This window comes from Symphalangus syndactylus, chromosome 8 (assembly GCF_028878055.3).
Source record: "Symphalangus syndactylus isolate Jambi chromosome 8, NHGRI_mSymSyn1-v2.1_pri, whole genome shotgun sequence".
NCBI lineage: Eukaryota > Metazoa > Chordata > Mammalia > Primates > Hylobatidae > Symphalangus > Symphalangus syndactylus.
This window is the reverse complement of record NC_072430.2, coordinates 66,376,392-66,396,837: the sequence shown is the minus strand read 5'-3', so window position 1 is coordinate 66,396,837 and position 20,446 is coordinate 66,376,392. Positions and strand designations below refer to the sequence as shown.

The following is a 20,446-nucleotide window of genomic DNA, read 5'->3' as shown; positions in this document are numbered from 1 at the left end:
CCCCCTTTTTTTAAACATAGCTCATTTGTTCAACACATGTTTCTGAGAACTTCTTGTGTGTAGATGGTAAAACTGAACAGAACCAAAAATCCTGCAACCCTTTATAGGGTCTCCAAGACCATAACTTATACAACAGAATCCAGAACAACGCTAAGGTCAGTGGTGGTGATGGAGAAGCTGCAGAGGGGATCTCTGGGTGACTGTAATGAAAAAGAGCTAACACAGCAGCCCCGAGACAGCAGACCTCAGAAAAGCCTACTTGCAGGGTTGACCCACGGCCAGCATCCGGGAACTTGGCTTTCAGGAGCCTTCCTACCATTCCGTAATTGAGAAGGATGGTTTACTGTGCCTAGACTGTTTGTACAAACAATATGGTTTATGCTGAATACCATTGTCCTGCTGGAAGTCTGAAATTTTGTGTGTGTTAGGCAGAGGGTTTCTATGACCAGTCCCCAATAAAAACCGTAGGCTCTGAATCTTATGAGCTTCTCTAGTAGAGAGCACTTTGCATATGTTGCCACATGTTGTCGCTGGAGGAGTTAAGTGCATCCTGTGCCATTTTACTGGGAGGACCCTGGAAGCTTATGTCTGGTTTCCTTTGGGCTTTGCCCCATGTGCTGATTTTGCTTTGTATCTGATTTTGCTTTTGCTGGTTTTGTTTTGTGTCCTCTCACTGCAAGAAACTGTAACTGTGAATACATTTACTTCTGAGTCCTTTGAATCCTTCTAGCAAATCACTGAACATGAGGGTGGTCTTGGGGGCCCTTGAAATGATGACCCACTAGGAAATTAAGTTACCAGATGAGTCATTACCTCTACTTTCACAAAGGCCCTTAGGATAAAGTTGGGCGTATAACTCTTTGAGTAGAAGAAATATTAGAGGAAGTGTGTTGTTTGGGCATTGGTTTATTCACAATCAACTCTGCCCATATTGGCTTACTCTCCAATCCCCAAATCACTTAGTCTCAATCATACAAGCGCTTTTCACTTAAGACTGACACTGGTTTAGGCTGGGCGCAGTGGCTCATGCCTGTAATCCCAGCACTTTGGGAGGCCAAGGCTGGCAGATCATGAGGTCAGGAGTTCGAGGCCAGCCTGGCCAACATGGGGAAACCCTGTCTCTACTAAAAATACAAAAATTAGCCAGGCGTGGTGGTGCACACCTGTAGTTCCAACTACTCAGGAGGCTGAGGCAGAAGAATCGCTTGAACCCCGGAGGCAGAGGTTGCAGGTGAGCCGAGATTGTGCCACGGTACTCCAGCCTGGGTGACAGAGCAAAATTCCGTCTAAAAATAAATAAATAAATAAAATTTAAAAAGACTGACATTGGTCTATATAAATTAAGGAAGCCTTTTCAAAAACTTCGCAGGGAGGGAGGTAATGGAAGAGAATAATCTCACAGAGCAGGACATGCCTTAAAATTGGATATCAGACATCATTGCACCCAAAGTCCATTAGACAAACACTGTCCAAGGGAATTTGTTACTGGCTGTTTCTTTCCTTGGGTCTTATTCTGCTTCCATGTTTCTGGTGACCATTGTTTTGGAGCAAAATGGCTTTTACTATGTCCTTTTGTCTTGAGAACTCCAACTGCAATCTCTGAGCTTGCCAGAAGCAAAAAGGAGTCCCTTAAAATGAAACCAACCAGGCCAGGTGCAGTGGCTCATGCCTATAATTCCAGCACTTTGGGAGGCAGAGGCGAGTGGCTCGCTTGAGCCCAGGAGTTCAAGACCAGCCTGGCCAACATGTGAAACCCCGTCTCTACTAAAAATACAAAAAAATTAGCTGGATGTGGTGGCGGGCGCCTATAATCCCAGTTGCTCAGGAGATTGAGGTACCAGAATCAGTTGAACCCGGGAGGCGGAGGTTGCAATGAGCCGAGATCGCGCCACTGCACTCCAGCCTGGGCGACAGAGCGAGACTCTATCTCAAAAAAAAAAAAAAAAAAAAAAGAAAAAGAAAAAAGAAAACAACCAGCCCTCATTCCCAGATGCTATCTGCACAAAGATGAATTACTGCACAGAACAATTTAGTTCCACATTATCTCAGTCATCTCGCTGGGCAGGGCTGGGGTTTTCCTTTTGCATAATCAGAGGTTCCATGAAAGCATTTTAACAACAAAAGCAGGCAGGGAGAAGAAAATAAGCAGTTTTTTTCTGAAAACACCCTTCTAGTGTCCTCAATGCAGCAATGGCTGGAACTTAAAAATTCCCATCCTTCTAGCCATCTTACTCTCAACTCCCCTCTTTTGTTCTGCTACACAGAGAAGCATAATTTTTGTCCTCAAGAATGTGAGCAAAATGCCCTGAGCATGGCTGGCCTTTGAAGATCTTGTATTTCAGCCCTCAGATACAGCATCACCTCCGCAGCACGGTGTATCCACTGCCTCCAGTCCTGGTGTCACGGAGAGGGACGGTCTTCACTGGATATGAAAAGAGAAGGCGGGGTGCCCTCTTGGCTGCAGCAGATATTCTCATAGCTGCCAGGGTATTATTCTGCGCAGGTCTACATTTCTGAGCTGGCTGCTGATACTGGAGTGACCCAAGCTCCCTTTTTTCTCCTTCCCAGGTGACCATGCTTCTCTGTCCCAGAGGGTACAGCCTGTTTATTTCAACAAATTCCCTTTGCACACAGTTGTGTTTTGCGGTCCAGCCTCCTTTATGCTGACATTGATCTAAATGCTTTTTAGGCACTAGTAGGGACGTAAGTGACTTTATTTTAAATGCTAATCTGCTGACTAACCCCAAGTCTGGGAATGCCTCCAAAATGTCTAGGTGATGTATTACTGTTTATGTAGGAACACTTAATCATTATAAGTTTCCCTCAAAACAACCCTTGATAATGTTGCAGAAATCATAGGCTGTGATGCTTATAGCCACCTACATATTCCTTCCAGAGTATAGATACTTCTTCCTCAAGATACACATCCTGGGTCTGGGCAATCGCAGTGCAGAGATTTACCTGTCTTGTAGCCAGCTGCCTAAGACCAAGCTTCTGTTTGTAAGTTCCCCCCAGTAAATCAATTTATTTTATTTTTATTTTTTGAGATAGAGTCTCACTTCATCATCCAGGCTGGAGAGCTATGGTGTGATCTCAGCTCACTGCCACCTCTGCCTCCTAGGTTCAAGCAATTCTCCTGCTTCAAGCTTCTGAGCAGCTGGGACTACGGGCACGTGCCATCATGCCCAGCTAATTTTTTTATCTTTATAGAGATGGAGTTTCCCCATGTTGGCCAGGCTGGTCTCAAACTCCTGACCTCAAGTGATGTGCCCACCTCAGCCTCCCAAAGTGCTGGGATCACAGGCGTGAGCCACCATACCCAGCCCCCAATAAATCACTTTTTATCAACAGACTGAATTTGTCTGCCTCATTCTTTGGTGTCTTGGCTCCTTTGGCATTTGGGGTCCACTTTGCCTTTATGACCCTTTCATATATGCACTGTCAAATGGTTGACAGGATTTCTAATGCTATTGAAACTTCTAAATTTTAAGAAGCTCTTATGGGTTTCTTAGTGGGAAGTTGTAAGAAATTGTATTAGAGATTATTACCTTGATCAGCAATGACCTGAACATTGAAGACTGGGAGATTTAATTGAGGAAACAGAAAAGAGATTGGGCAGAGGATGGCTCTGGAGGCATGGGGTAAGCTGTAGTATCGGAAGCTTTCCACACTTTGGATACTGTATTCCTGGTGAGAATTGTTTGGCACAGAAAGTAAAGTGAGGGAGTGCCAGGGAGACACCTGGCTTACTTGGGAGCTTTGAGTGAGGTTGGCCTTGTTCACTGTCCTCCAGGACACTTGGTGGGGACTAAGACCCTACCGAGAAGAGTCTCTTTTATACCATCTTGGTGATCCTCTGGGAGGGCCAGGGCCAGCTTGCGGGGAGACCAGTTCTCTATCAAAATTTCTCCAGGTCCTGGACATAAACCATTTTAATCTATTCCAGAGAATGAGGGAGAAAGACTGATTTCCCTCTCCTCCAAAGCCACTCTCTGATCCCAGTTGATAACATCTTCTTTGAGCCATACATGCCAGTGCAGTGAGCAGATGGAGCTGAGAAGCCTTGCTCAGTATTAAGTATTAGAGGTGTGTGCATGGGCAGTTGTGGTTGGTTTGTTCACGTGCACATGGAACAGCCTACAGGGAACAATACGTGCATGGAGTCATATTGCAGAAGACATGGTTTCTGCCTCCAGGTAACGCATATTCACATGAAGTACTGCTAAACAAAATTTAAAACTTGAAAATCATTCAAATCTATGTTTGAGGATCCACAAAATACACATAAAACTGGAATTTTAATTTGTTACTCCAAATCCCAAGTGGAACAACTTTGCATATGAGGACGGAAGGGAGTTGAGCAGCTCGCTGGGCAATGTGTGGATTCGTGCTTCTCTGCTATGTGGAAATTATGGTTAAGATCGAAGGCCCCAGGGCTGGGCACAGTGGCTCACTCCCATAATCCCAGCACTTTGGGAGGCTGAGGTGGGCAGATCACCTGAGGTGGGCAGATCACCTGAGGTGGGCAGATCACCTGAGGTCAGGAGTTTGAGACCAGCCTGGCCAGCATGGCGAAACCCTGTCTCTACTAAAAATACAAAAATTAGTCGGGCATGGTGGCAGGTGTCTGTGGTCCCAGCTACTTGGTAGGCTGAGGCAGGAGAACTGCTTGAGCCTGGGAGGTGGAGGTTGTAGTGAGCTGAGATCACGCCACTGCACTCCAGCCTGGGTGACGGAGTAAGACTCTGTCTCAAATAAATAAATAAATAAATAAATAAATAAATAGAGTGAAGGCCCTAGAACCAACATGTAAGTGTTTAAATTCCAGCTCTGTCAGTTACCAGCTGTGTGGCCTTGGGCAAATACAGAAACTTTATTTGCTATTGTTTCCTAATTTTTATAACGGGGGATAATGGTAATCCAACGACATGACGTTGTTGTATAAATTAAATGAGTTAATAAATATGAAATGCTTCAAATAGTGCCTGACACACTGAGCACTTCAGTAACAGTAGCAGTTAATACCTGCCCTAAGAAGTATTGGTGGGAACTATATTCAAGGACTATAAATCTTTTTAAGTTACTCAAAATCGAAACCCGTTGTAAATCATTTTACCCCTCCGCATCCTCACTGTGAACGTAATAGCAATGTGTGTTTAATTATGTACTGACCGCTCTCCATTGCAAGGATAAACTTAACAGCTTAAACAAGAGGAAATCTCCGTGAGCTCCTCCTGCACTAGACACAGCATATTTTCTAACTTAATCCTCACAACCACCTTAGGATACAGATATTATTATCTCCAATTTATGGTAAGCTAAAACTACTGTTTAAGGTTAATTACGTTGTCTAAGCTCACATCTAGTAAGTGATTGACCTGGGCTGAGAACTGGGTTTTTGTGACCCCAGAGTCCACGAGACAGATTTTCAGGTGAATAAGATTCAAAGAATTAAAAAAGTTTTGAAACCAGTTGTGTGGATCTTTATGTCAGAAAAAAATTCCCAGCTCAGTTTCTCGTAGCTTAGAGGCAGCAATTTCTTGTGTTCATTTCTTGGGAAAGAAGTGTCAGGTAAAATTGGCTGTGGCCCCAGTTTCTACTGAGTTGCGGAAGGCTATGTTGTTTTTTGAGCTAGATGAGTTGTGAGCATTTGACATTCTGAGACATAAAGTCAATATAGAAGAGAACCTCCCATCTCACTGTTTATTCTCTGTTACGATTGTAAATGTCTCCCAGCTTTCTGCCATTTCCAAAACATTTACTTTTGTTAAAAAAAAAAAAATCCCAGAAATTAAAGGCCCAGACTAAACAGCATTCATTCATTTAAAACATTACGTAGATATAACCTGTCACTTCACTTTGCTTAAAACCCACCAGTGGCTTCCTGCTACTCTTGGAATAAGCCCAAATACTTCATCATGGTGCAGGGGACCTTGCTCATTTTGCTGCCAAGCATCCATCCCTACTTTTCTAGAAATAGCACTCAAATTGGATTCAGTGGCTGGAATTCTAAGCGGTGATGTCCTGACCTCCCTCAGCTAAGAGGCAGACCCAGGACCCAAGCAAAATCAGACACCATCTTTCTGGAATTAAATCTTGAGCAGTGAGACAATAAAATAAGGACGAGCTGGAGCTTTTGCGCCCCCTTGGCAGTCTCTGATAAGACCGATATTCATCAGTTCCTGCTACCTTGATCCCCAGAGCTGCCCTGGTTCCCATCTTTCTAAGCTGCCCCATGTCTTTCTCACATATTCCTTCTATGCCTTTAGGTCAGCCACAGTCAGGTTGGGTGTTTTTGTAGCCTAAGATTCCTACCTGGCACACCTGCCTGGCAGGGCCTCCCTGCAGTTGTCCCTCAGTGTCTGTGGGGGCATTGGTTCCAGGACCTCCCTGAGATTCTGAAATTCACAGATACTCAAGTCCCTGATGTAAAATGGTGTAGCATTTGCATATAACCTCAGCAGGCTGGGCCCTCCACCCTCCTTCCTCTCACTGCACCTCACCCTCACTAACTCTTTGACTTACTGGGCTTGTTTCCGCCTCAAGGCCTTTACCCCTGCCCTTGGTCCTGGCTTCTTCAACCCAAACATCACCCCTTCAGAGAGGTAATTGCTGACTTTTCTATATCTCTCTATCTCATAGCCTGTTGGATTTCCTGTGTTGTATTTATTAATACTTAAAATGATTTTGATCTTTGTTTACTTATTATTTCCCTATTAGAATATCAGCTCTAAGAATATAGGGACCTTGTCTATTTTATTCACTGGTATTCCTGGTAATAGCATTGTTACAACAGTATTTATCACTTAATAGGTGCTCATTAAATATTAATTGAATGAATGAGTGTGTTGTCTGTGGTCCATCCTATGTGTAGCAATCATATGTCATATAACCTACAGGTTAAGAGCCTGTGTCCTGGAGTCAGACTATTTGGGTTCAAACCCTGGCTGTCATACTTGTATACTGTGTGACTTTGGGCAAGTTGCTTAACCTCTTGTGCTTCAGTTTCTTCATTTCTAAAATGGTAATAATAAAAATGCATAAGTAAGATGAAGAGTAAGTAAGATGATTCACTAAAAGCCCTTGGTACATTGCCTGGAAAACAATAAGATTCAATATTTGGCAACTTATATTATTAGAGCACGGTCATCTCTCCGTATCCGTGAAGGCTTGGTTTCAGGACACCTCTGGGATACCAAAATTCACAGATAGTTAAGTCGCTGATATAAAATGGTGTAGCATTTCTCCTATATACTTTAAATATCTAGATTACTTATAATACCTAATGCAATGTAAATGCTTTGTAAATAGTTGTTATGCTGCATTGCTTTTATTTGTATTATTTTTCTTGTTTTTTTATTTCCTTCCCAGTATTTTCAGCCCAAGGTTGTTTCAATGCACCCATGTGGAACCTGCGGATATGATGCGTGATTGGATTTCTCAATTGTAAGAAGTTCTAGTTAGAGATTGTACGATGCACTACTGGCTTATTAGTAGCTCTTTTGGCCGGGCACGGTGGCTCACGCCTGTAATCCCAGCACTTTCGGAGACCAAGGCGGGCGATCACCTGAGGTCAAGAGTTCAAGACCAGCCTGGCCAACATGGTGAAACCCTGTCTGTACTAAAAATACAAAAATTAGCCTGGCATGGTGGCACGCACCTGTAGTCCCAGCTACTCAGGAGGCTGAGGCAGGATAATTGATTGAACCTGGGAGGTGGAGGTTGCAGTGAGCCAAGATCGCACCACTGCACTTCAGCCTGGGCAATAAGAGCAAAACCCCATCTCAAAAAAAAAAAAGGAGCTGTTTTGGAGAAAGCCAAAGCCAAGTTCAACATTTAATATATGCCATTTTGAAAAACTCTACTTACAATAGCATGCGTTGTCTGCCAAAATACATGCTACTTTGCTCTTCAGACTAACGAACACAATTGGGGCCCCAAATGCCTCTCTATCAAGCAGGGCCACTGGCAGTTATATGTAATGTAATGATTACCCTTGCACGAGATCTGGACCTTGCTAGCATATTTGAGAGGCTGCAGAATAATTTAAAGAACGCAGTGGGATTACGTGTGTGTTTCTTTCTTTCTTTCTTTTTTTTTTTTTTTGCATTTCTCTTTTGGCTATTTTGTTTGTATTGCTACTGTTAACTGAATTATAAATAATAGGAAATAAAGAGCTTCTGGGAAGTAGCTGGAAGCTTTTGACAGATTTAGACATCTGAATGATAGCTCTTCACATATCAGTTGGTCCCAAAAACTTTTCCTAGATTTTAAAAATTTGTGATTTGTTCTCAGCATCTTGACAATTTTATTAATTATATTATCCAGTGTATGACTATTTCAATTGTATATTATCCAATGAATGATTATTAATTTTATGCATGCACAATATATTTTTTCATTTCTATACTGCATTATAATGGAATCTTTTAAAAGACCTTTTAAGTGATAATTAAGATGTGAATGTAAGTTTATCAGCTATCAAAGGAAATAACTCAACAGAAGTGACAGAATGATGAAATTGTTAGCTGGTGTAATGCCTCTGTGACACAGCTGAATTTCAGCTCTGCCCTAACACTGCTTTAAGAAACAGGATGCCTGCAATAAGTTCCCTTTGTTACTGTAACAGTTGAGACTGGCTAGAACCAAAATAGCTGACAAATGACTTCAGAAAGAACTTGGGCGTCATTATAGTCTCATTTCCATGCTAAATGACACTCTGACCATCACCATAACAGTGGACAATTGCTAGGACAATGACCAGAAGAAGCTATAAAAGGACAAAAAAGAAGGAAGGCATTGCTCCAGTTCTGGGAAGTTCACTGACCATTTCCAGAAAAGACCTGAATCTTCCTCTTTTCATTTTCTTTTTCTTTTTTTTTTTTTTTTTTTGAGACAGAGTCTTGCTCTGTCGCCCAGGCTGGAGTGCAATGGCGCCATCTCGGCTCACTGCAAGCTCCGCCTCCTGGGTTCAAGTGATTCTTCTACCCCAGCCTCCTGAGTAGCTGGGATTACAGGTGCATGCCACCACGCCCAGCTAATTTTTGTGTTTTTTAGTAGAGGCGGGGTTTCACCATATTGGCCAGGCTGGTCTTGAACTCCTGACCCTGTGATCCATCCGCCTCGGCCTCCCAAAGTGTTGGGATTACAGGTGTGAGCCACCGTGCCTGGCCCCTCTTCATTTTTAATATCCATCCCCTTTGTTAGAGAAACTCTTTATTTTCACCCCTCACCCCTCACTGGTCAAGAAGTTGATTTGTGAGCCATGCTTGCACTTCTTAATTCCATGGCCATCGAATAAAGCCTGCTCTACTAGACAATTTTAGTTTTGTGTATTGGCTTCATGACACTGAACATGGAAAGACTTCATGTTTTGGGGGATTCGCTTTGTTGGTTATAAGATGATGCCCCTCATCTTATTGTTTTTCCAAATGTGTAGGCAATAACAACTTTGCTGAGTATACACTACCCACTCATTCCTTACCTCTGGGCTGTCGGCCCTAGACACACATTAGAATCACCTTACAAATTCCAGATTCTCAGGCTGCATCTTAGACCCACTAAATTAGTAACCTGGCGTCAGTATTCTTTCTTTCTTTCTTTCTTTTTTTTTTTTTTGAGACGGAGTCTCGCTCTGTCGCCCAGGCTGGAGTGCAGTGGCACGATCTCGGCTCACTGCAAACTCCGCCTCCCGGGTTCACGCCATTCTCCTGCCTCAGCCTCCTGAGTAGCTGGGACTACAGGCGCCCACCACTATGCCCGGCTAATTTTTTGTATTTTTAGTAGAGACGGGGTTTCACCGTGTTAGCCAGGATGGTCTCGATCTCCTGACCTCGTGATCCGCCCTCCTCGGCCTCCCAAAGTGCTGGGATTACAGGTATGAGCCACCGCGCCTGGCAGCATCAGTATTCTTAAAGTTCCCCAGATGATTTCAGTGTGCAGTGGAGGCTGAGAACCACCACTCTATCAATGGCTGAAGAGTTTCTTTTGACATGTGTTGTAAGATGTGTCTTGATTTGAGAGATGTTAAGGTGTAAAAAACAAAACAAAAAAAACCAGCTGGGTCTGGTGGTTCACGCCTTTAATCCCAGCATTTTGGAAGCCTGAGGCAGGGAGATCCCCTGAGACCAGGAGTTCAAGACCGGACTGGGCAACATAGCAAGATTCCATCCCTACAAAAAATTTTAAAATTAGCCAGTAGTGGTGGTATGTGCCTGTAGTCCCAGCTACTCAAGAGGCTGAGTCAGGAGGATCCCTGGAGCCCAGAAGTTTGAGGCTGCAGTGAACTATGATCATGCCACTGTGCGCCAGCCTGAGTGACAATGCAAGACCCTGTCTCTCAAAAGAAAAACACAAAACACAACTCTTGCATCTGAGAAATAAGGAAATTGTAATTGCTATTATTAATCTAGCCCTAGAAGGATTCAGACCATGAAAAATATCATATTGGGTCAGATCAATTCTGTGGGACAACTGAGGATCCTTAGTTGTTCTCCTTTTACAGTGTCTTTGACATTGTTTACTAAGGGTGTACCCCAGTTATTATAAAGCTTCCTTTGGTTATTGCCAGACACCTGGCAAGAGCTTAGAAATGAAGCTTGATGCCTAAAAGAAAAAAAAAAAAAGGAAAAAAGGGAAACAAAACAAAACAAAAAGCATGGTGTGTGATGGGTGTGAATCTCCTGGTCACTGGGTGCACCCTTGTGTCCTGTACTCTTTTGGGCCCTGATTTCACATCCCAACTCCCCTTGGAGTTTGAGATCAGCCTGACCAACATGGAGAAAACCCATCTCTACTAAAAATACAAAATTAGCTGGGCTTGGTGGCACAAGCCTGTGGTCCCAGCTACTCGGGAGGCTGAGGCAGGAGAATCGCTTGAACCTGGGAGGCAGAGGTTGCGGTGAACCGAGATCGTGCCATTGCACTCCAGCCTGGGCAACAAGAGTGAAACTGTGTCTCAAAAAAAAAAAAAAAAAAAAAATAGACTCAGTGTTTCATCTGATTCCTTGGGATTCTCTCTTTCCCTATCCTTAAGGCAAGGAGAGCAGGTGCTCAGATTCTCTTAATATCAAAGCAAAGTGTCCCCTTAGCTAGGATGATAGCTAGCTTAGCCTCAGCATATGTGTTAATTCTTGGTCTGACTTGAAATCTTGAAGATGTGGAATTTGATAGTGGCATGGAGGTTTGGCTGGACCTCAGAAATTTTAAAGACTGAGTGATTTCTTTCCTATAAAGAAATTTGTGGTTTTCTGCTGGTATATCAGGTCTTAGTACAACACTACACCTAGATAAAGTTTGCATATTCTGCAAAGCCTGTTATTTCTGCCAAAATGCCAATGATAAAATCAACCTCTTGAGAAGCTACAATTAACCTTCATCTAGTCATCATTGCAAGCCTGCCCAACCAATAAGCCTGCAGACTTATTTCTTCACATCTGACAGAAACAGTGCCCACCAGGCAATTAGGAAAATACATTGAGATCACATATGAAAATGAGCATTACAGCAGGAACAATTAGGATCCTCATTTACTGCAGGTGATTTGCTCATTATAAACTAACTAAACTACTAGGTTGAAAACACAGTTCAGAAACAGAGTGTAGAGTAGTTCATATTTAATACCTCCATCTTTCCTTAAAAATTGTTTGTTAAATGGCAACCTAACAATAAATAAATAAAGTCAATAAATCTTTGGTACTAGAAGTGGGTTTAGATAAGATAAAGATGGGTCCATTTAATTAGGGAAGAAAACAGATGGCTGTGATGTATGAACAAGGATAATACAGGAGGGTTTAGAATATAAGATATAAGTTTGAGAGGAGCTTTAGAAAGTTGAGAAGCTTATTACATCTGGACAGGTTTGGGGAAATAGGAGCAGACTATTATGGGTAATTTGAGGGAGGCTGGAAGGAGAGAACTCATGAGACTCAGGGTCCAGTCCAACATGGCCCCACAGTGACTGCATTACAGCACAGCCCTGGCAAAGGGTGGCATCCTGCCTGATGGGGCCTGAGACAGCGCTCCTGCACTGTCCATGCACTTTGCTTCCTGCTGAATGATCCTTGAGTGTTGTCATGGAATTTTTTTTGTATTAAGATATAATTTACATGCCATGTAATTCACCTTCTTAAAGTATATATTTCAGTGGTTTTTAGTATATTCACAAGATTATGCAACCACCACCACTGTCTAATTCTGTACTGGAAATTTGATAAAACATTGATCCTTTTTCTTTTTCCCAGTGGCCCACACATCTATTTCTGTAGTTTTTCTTAGCACAGCCATGGTAGGGTGAAGAAGTAACAAACTGAAAGGCCCAGACTGAGGTTTCTGTACATCTATTTAGGTGCTTTTGTTCTTCACTCATCTCATATTCAGTACTCCAAATTCTGTGTTTATCCAAAAAGTTGGTTCTTCAGATAAACACAACATTTAGGTAGCCTCAGTTGTATGTGATGTATTAGGTTAGATCCACGCTTCCCTAAACATCAGCCTTAGTGGAAACAGCTAGCACATATTTTGAGAAATACATACAGGTGTCTTTAGAGTGTTCATATAAATCATAAGGTAGTGTGACCAGAGAATTTGTTTATTATAGTTCCCTTGATTCCTAATCAGAAATCTGGATTCAATAGCAAGCCCTCCTTTCTTCTCAGTGAGTTGAATAGATAGGCAAAAGATTAATGCCCACAGTAGAATAAAGGGACCTCATTTCTAGAAAATAAAATGATTTCTTGCAAATCATTTAATCACTCCTATAAGGAAATACGGAGAATCAGAAGTTCCATTAACTTTAGTACCACAAGAAGAGTAACACATAAGTAATGTGTTCCATTTGGTAGTAAACAGAAGAGCAGAAAACCAGAAGAGAGATGAGACCAACAGAGGAAGAAGAAAAAAGTATCACGGTAGTGGAAATGATGGCACCAGCGGCCCATCTGGAGCCACTGCTGCAAAGACTCTGGCTGCAGGGGGCAAGGTGAGTCTGGGGCCACTAGGGGCTGGGAACAGACGAGAGCCCTGCTCCCTACTGAGTTGGCAGGGCGAAAGCCCCACGCTCCCAGGTGCAGCTGCAGCAGCCCAGCCATAACTCTGGACCTGGGCATCCCTGTGCTCTTGGGGGCCTGGGAAACTCCCCTCCCCCCACAGGCTCAGAAGTACCTGCTCCTGCACCCTGGCCTCTCCCTGCTCCTGGTGCCCACTCTGGGGTGGAGCAAAGTTGTGGTCAAGCCTGGGTGCTGTCGGAAACCCCCCAGGTGTGCGTGTGCTTGGGACAGCACTGTCATACTAGCCTTCTGCCACCTCAGCCCCCTCTGAACTTTGGGTGCTGATGAGCATGGGAGGGAGGCCGAGGTGGAGCTGAAGACAGCCCAGTGCAGGCCTGCAGGAACCCCTCAGCCCGAACATCCTGGGTACTGTGGAAGGCATGTTGATGGCGGCAGGAGGAAGTCATGCTCCTGGACAGAAAAGGGCAGGTCCCCGGTGAAACCCTTACCTTCAAGCCAGGGATGGCCTGAAGCCTGGGGGCCAGGCTGCCAGCTCTGGGGTGAGTCCGTGGCCCAGAGTGAGAACTGATGATGCTGTTTCCAGGCCCATCCATGTCTGCCTATGGGTCATTCTGTACACGCTTCCTTCCTTCTGAGCCCATAAAAACCCTGGGCTCGGCCAGATGTCGACACTACCAGCTGCAGAAAGGAGTTACCCACTCTGGGTCTCCTCTCTGCTGGGGTCTGCACAGACATCAAGGTGACCTGTCTGTGGAGGGAGGTACCCACTTCAGGTCTCCTGAGAGCTGTTCTGTCACTCAGTGAAGCTCCTTTCTGCCTTGCTTACCCTCCAGTTGTCCACATACCTCATTCTTCCTGGATACAGGACAAGAACTTGGGACCTGCTGAATGGCGGGTCTGAAAGAGCTGTAACACAAACATGGCTGAAACCCTCAGCCACCACCCTCAGCTCGCCATGTTGCGGGTGATGAGAAGGAGAGAAGAGCTGTGGCCCTTCTGGGAGCCCATACCTGGGGCTCCTGGAGCCAGGGCTGTGACACCCTCTTTGGGGCTCTGTGGTTCCTGGTGTCTCCAAGCTTCCGGGTGCCACCACATACCCTTCAGCCAGATGCATGTTCCTGTAGTGGAAGCTGTGTGCAGTACATCTGGCCCAGCCATAGCCTCTTACAGAGCCAACACCTGTGCTGGTGCCTGGAGCTGCCTGCCCTGCTGCAGCAGCCGGCCTGCCTGGCTGTGTGCAGTGGCCAGACCCAGAGCTCACTTGCCCACACACCCCTTGCCACTCTGTGCCTGACTCACCCTTAGCAGGTGTGGGATCCAGGCTGGTAGTGTGAGCCGAGCACAGCCTGCCAGGCCGAGTGGGCAGAATGAGCCCAGCAGGTGCAGGCAGTACTCAGGCAGAAGGCACTGCCAGCCACAGAGGCTTTTGGCTGGTGAAGTGACACCCCAAGGATCCCGTGACAGAAAGAGGAATGTGCAGAAACTGGAATCAACAGAGAGCAGCAGCAGCTACCAACTGTGTACTATTCCACTCTGTGAGGTTATAACTCAGACCATATATTTGTAGGTAATGTTTTTCCTTTAATCAAGAAACAAGGCATTCTTTTTAGTGGCTAACAACGTTAGGTAGATGAATAATGTTGTAATTGTTTAAAAACAATGGTATCGTTTCGCCATTCAAAGAAATGTTAAAGGAGCTAGGTTTGAAAAAATCAGTGACACTCTGTTTTGCAGTACTATAAAATTGCAAGCCAAATTTGTGGCTTTTTAAAAATAAAGTTGGCCAGGCACAGTGGCTCACACCTGTAATCCCAGCACTTTGGGAGGCTGAGACGGGTGGATCACAAGGTCAAGAGATCAAGACCATCCTGGCCAACATGGTGAAACCCTGTCTCTACTAAAAATACAAAAAAATTAGCTGGGTGTGGTGGTGTGCGCCTGTAGTCCTAGCTACTCGGGAGGCTGAGGCAGGAGAATTGCTTGAACCCAGGAGCGGAGATTGCAGTGGGCCAAGATTGCACCACTGCACTCCAGCCTGGTGACAGAGTGAGATTCTGTCTAAAAACAAAACAAAACAAAACAAAACCAGAAGTAAATCCCCAATGCTTGGAGGCAGACCCCAAACATCTCCACTGGACATTTCACATCAGGTTAAATTTCATATGAGTAAAACCAAAAGGCAGTGCCACATGCCCAAGGAAACAGGGGAAAGAACACATGCTCTCCAGAGCTCTGGGGGGGCCTTTCCAATGAGACCTTGCTGAAGAAACACCACTCTGACAAAGGTGAACTGTCATCCCCAATAGATAAAAACTAAGAAATTCTAGAGACATTTTGTTCTCTCATAAAAATCATTTATTGGCACACCAGAAATGACAATTTTTTTCTAGTATAGTAGTTATATGCATCTGTAATTGCAATTCAGTGTAAACTACATGTTACAAGTCACTAGAAATCTAATTAGCAGGATGAATTTAATAAAGAACAAGAGGAACTATGAGTCTACCACGGCCCAGCCATCGAGTCTCATTGGAGAGTAAATCAAATATCAAACTAGTGTTGCCCTGCAACAGTTTTTCTGTAGCCAAGAAAAACCAAGACACACATAAACAGGATAGCACCCATTCCATAAATTAGGTACACTTAACTAGAAAAAGATTGTAACTGATAGAAATAATCTAAATAAAGTAAGCACAAAAGTAAATAATTAGCTATTTATACATATTCCTTTTTGCCTACACTTTAATTTGTTAGCTTTCTCATCCTGTCTCTTCCCTTCTATTCGTTATTCTTGTTTTTTCATGGTGAATTTCTTGGCTCACTGAAAATATTTAGACAACTAATTAGAACTTCTTTCCGGGTCCTACTTTTCCTAAAACTTCATAACAAACTAACGAATTTCAAGGGTAACCTATGTAAGTCTATGTCTATATAGAAGTAAGATGCATTATTATTCTGCTATCAGTCATAGTAATGACATACAATCCCATGTTTTTCCAAACTTGTTTGGACTACTCCAGAAAATTAGGCTGTGAATGGCAGCAGAGTGGATGGATTTTTCATTCATAACAGGCACAGATAGTCTATATGGAGACAAGCATGTTTATCCTGAGAATGTGAATGCTGTGGACTGCAACTCAAGATCTCCCATTACTGAGAATGGGTCCTTTGCCCTCTGGTCACTCTTTTTTTTTCAACTATCAATTTTTAAGGCGTGGTATCATAGCAGCATCAGCAAATAAGAATGCTGACATCATTTCTACCAAGAAGGGCTCTGTGATGAGTGGCAGCAGGTACCACAATTAAATAGCACAGCTGAAAAGGCATTGAGTTGGTACATTTCTGGTGCTATGGCCAGAATGTGTAGATTTTTAGCATCATTCTAGGAAGCCTGAAAGATCTTGCCCATGAGTCTCTTTGACCCTTGCCCATTTCCTTTCTAGTACATATGACAACTTATAATTATTTTATTTTTGCTTTTTCTCCTACTGGAATATAAGCTCCGAAGGGCAGAGACTATGCCTGTCTGTTCACCACTGTGTCCCCACAGTGTCTAGAACATAATGTTCTAGTGTCTTGAACAGTGCCTGGTCAATAGTAGGTTCTCAATTAAAAGCTTTTATTAAATAAATGAACCAAATCATTAAGTCCCCTGGTTTGCCTGTGTTTTAGAAACTTTCCAGTTTTATACAGTGGCCAGGGTTCTGGCCTATCCTAATTATAGGGCCATCCTAATGATCCTATCCTGATGGGAACCTGTGTAGCGGATATTTTTGTGCTTCAATGAGTAGTAAAACTTCTCAGTGATAGATTCACTCTCTCAAAGCTTAGCTCTGCAGAGCTAACGCTACAGGAGAGGTAAGAGGGCAAGAACATTCTAGGAGGTAAGCTGTATGCTACAAATTCAGCTCATTCTTCCCTACCTCCCCCTATAACCTCATTGTTTGACAGAAAGCTTAAGAAAAAAGTTAGCAGGAGAATTTTCTCCTGGCAGTGCCAGTCCAGTAAGTCACCAATAACCTGATCAGAAAAGAAAGAAAATATAACTCACCTACATAAAAAATTAAGTTAAATAAAAGCAAAATCTGGGAGTGGAAACCAAGTGACATGGTGGGCTGTCTAGGTCCTTCGTTGGTTAGAATTGTTGGACATGGAAGCGGAAGCAGGCATGACAGCAGAGGAGAGGTTGAAAGGGAAAAGGGCAGAGCTGTGGGTGTGAAGACTGCAGAGGACCAGCTTTTCTCTCCTCCTTCTCCCACTCCTGCCAACTCTGCACCCCACCACGGCTGGCTGAGCTCCTTGCTGTGGCTCTCGCAGGCGGAGGTAAGAACAGGCAGCTGGCGCCTCCACGGCACATCCTTAGGCTATTGATGCTCTGCTGGAGTAGAAGTCGGGGACTGGGAGCCCGGTGTGCAGCGTGACCTGGGGAACGAGACTGTGAGTCCTGAGAGGCATCGTGCATCCCCCTGTCCCTTTACACAGTGTACCGTGGGTGTGTCCCTAACTCAAAAAGTGTTCTGTTTCCTTCTCTTTAAACATCTAGGCTAGCAGGCATTAAACGGAATTCAAGAAGAATCCTGCCGATGGTAAGAGGCTGCTCACCATGGCGGGCTCTCAAATCCTGGTGACATTTGATTATATGGTTCTTAGTCACCTGCCTCTTTTAAAGGATTCGGGGGAGATTGTGTTCCTTACAACTGAAGACACAGGACTTGGTTTTCAGATAGAGGAGCCTGCTGGCCACACCACAGTGACCACTGCCAAATCCATGGATAGAGGACAGATTCGCAGAGACAGCCCTTCCCTTATTACTTGTCCGCCGGTTATTGCAATTAGGGCAAACATTTCTTTCTGGGGTTGCATAGATGATTGCCAGTTGTGAAAAAACATAGCATTATACTATTTCACCAATTTCCGTGTATCCCCAAACCTCAATGGATAGCTATGGATAAAACTAGAACCATTTCATGCAGTTCTTGTCCCTGTCTTCTCCAGCACAAGAGTCTTTATCAATAGATAATCAGAAGGTCCTGAAAACCCCTGAAGAGCACCTAGTATAATATTCTTTGAAAGGGAAATGGCTAATGTGAAAAACCTTGAATGGGGTTTTTCTGAGACTCGCTTCTAGGGTAATTTATGGTTTTCTTTCTTAAAGTGTAGAGGCTGAACTGTGAAAGATTAGATTCCAGCCTTCTAGAAAACCCCATCTCCTTGCAGGAAGAGAGAAGGGCAGGGGCTGCTAGTTTGCAATCAATGTTACTGCACATACTGAAACACAACAATGAATTTTGATAAATAGTTTCCAAGGCTGGTTCTGGATAGGGCAAAAGTCATCTGTAGTGTTGTAATTCTCAAGCCCTATCTTAAGACAACCATTTGTGGAATGAGGCTCATAGTTGTTAATGAGATGCGCAGCTCAGGAGGAAAGTGAAACCCTAAGTCCTGACAGCGGCTGGCAGGGCACAGCTCTTCCCCCATGCATGGCTCTGGTCCCCCTTCCAGGCCCCAACCCAGGAGTCTCTCCACCATTCCTTGCCCATGCAAGGCCCCTCATGCCTTAGAAACTGTGCACAGGCTGTTCCCTCTGTCTGGAGGGCTCCACGCAACTCGCTCCCTCACTCCTTTAAGGCTCAGCTTACCGGTAACTGCAAAAAGCCCTACCTACGCTGACCATCCTATTTAAGACTGCGGCTGCCCTTCCCAACCCCACTACTCATGGGTCCTTGGTCTTTTCTCCACTGCACTAAACACCTTCTGACACACCATCTGATTAATATTGTGATTATGTTTACTATTTATTGTCTGTCTCCTATCACTAAGATGTAAGTTCTATGAAGGCAAGATTTTTATCTGTTTTTTTTTTTTTTTTCACTGATGTATCCCAAACACTTATAACTGTGCCTGGCACATTAAAGGCATTCTGTAGATATTTGCTGAATGGATAAATGAGAAGCTGTTGTTTTATTCTATAATAAATAAAAATTAACAAAGTTGTAGGTAGGGACTATGTTTTCTGCCCCTTAGGACCTAACAGCCAAACAAGAATGCAGAGAAGATGCTCAGATTTTCTGATACCGATACTAATGCTTCAATCTTACACCCTCACCTCTTCTCAGGCACTCCTGAGCTTTGTTAAGTCATTGTATTTGTTTTCATGCCAGTTGGCTTTCATTTCTATTTAGAGGTGAAACTAGAGCTACAGAGATGATCATTAGCCAACCATGAAGAGAATTCTAGTTTCCTATGCGCTATTAACTAGTCTGTGTCCAAGTATAAAGCAGGTGCTTATGCTTGGTGTGGAATAATAGAAGTTGTCAGCACTGATCCCTTTCTCTCCTCCTCTCCTTCATATCTTGGTCTGGGCCTTACGCTGTCAGCTTCCCTCTCTCCGGTTGGATTCAACGGCCCTGGGCAGCCTTTGAACCGGCAGCCAGCAACAGCTGTTTAACCTCAGGGGCGGGGTGCTTACCTGCACGTTCCTGTTCAGGCTGACCGCAGGGAAGAACAGGCCCTCCACGTTATCAAATGCTATGGGACCTTGTTGTTCATCGTTGATAAAAAATGTCAAGTTTTTTCTATTTAAGTCGAGGAGGACCCCAATTGTGGCCCCTTTTGTGATCCCTCCCTCAGTTCTGTAGGAAAAGAAAAAAATTGGGGTTCACTTCCTTGTGGTCACTCTAGAAGCTCCCTCCTTTTGTGTGGTGAAACCAGTGTCTTGCAACCTGTTTATAATCATCACTACCCCAAAACTTTTTCCCTAATCATCCCTCGCACATAAATTTTAATACTGCAGATATACTGTATACCTGTAGGTACTGTGTGTGTATCTGTGCTTTATACATAAAAAGAGTATGATTTTTTGCTCCCTCCCCGCCACCATCAATTTTCACTTCCTAGGGGGAGATATCTGCCCTTGTGAGTTGCTCTGCTGTTGCTGAGAGTGAACTCATTCATTAGGGTCTCTACCACTGAGTCACAGCAGTAGAAAACCAAACATTAAAGACTAGGAAAAAGTCGCCTTTGAGCTATCAGACCTCTGACTCTAGGAATATTGCACACTTTGTATAAATGGTGTGAATTAAATATCATTAAATACAAAGTGACTTAATTTGAAAGTCAAAATAAAGAAGCACTTTGGTTGCACCTAAACCACATGCATGAGAAATTGGATTTGGGGCCTTATGTTATCCATTAAACAGAAAAACTCATTCCAGAAGGATAGTAATTTTTTGGCTTGTTGCATTTGAATTAAGAACTTAGAGGCTGTCTGTGAAACGACAACACTGAAGAAGAGGCTTCTTCTCTGTACGGTGAAATAATTATACTCTGAGATGTAGTGATTTTAAGAAACCTGCATATAAATGCCATTTTACAAAGAATTGTGTCTTATGCTTCAATTGATGGTTTCACAGAATGCCATTAAACATGGATGATCAGAT

At 43.7% G+C, this 20,446-nt stretch overlaps 1 protein-coding gene across 22 annotated transcripts in view; it reads right to left on the bottom strand.

The window, feature by feature from the left end:
* Positions 1 to 15,339: 15,339 nt before the first annotated feature.
* TRIM9 (tripartite motif containing 9) overlaps positions 15,340 to 20,446 on the bottom strand; it is a 114,960-nt gene continuing 109,853 nt past the window's right edge. For 21 of the 22 annotated variants that reach the window (XM_055289419.2, XM_055289403.2, XM_055289409.2 and 18 more), the window contains 2 exons: positions 19,477 to 19,639; positions 15,340 to 17,429 (listed from right to left, as the gene is read on the bottom strand). In XM_055289419.2, the coding sequence (XP_055145394.1) occupies positions 17,367 to 17,429; positions 19,477 to 19,639 (226 nt within the window). In that variant the 3' untranslated portion in view covers positions 15,340 to 17,366. Of the gene's footprint in view, positions 17,430 to 18,850; positions 19,640 to 20,446 lie in introns of those variants that run through there. The other variant, XM_055289402.2, reaches the window with a different exon arrangement.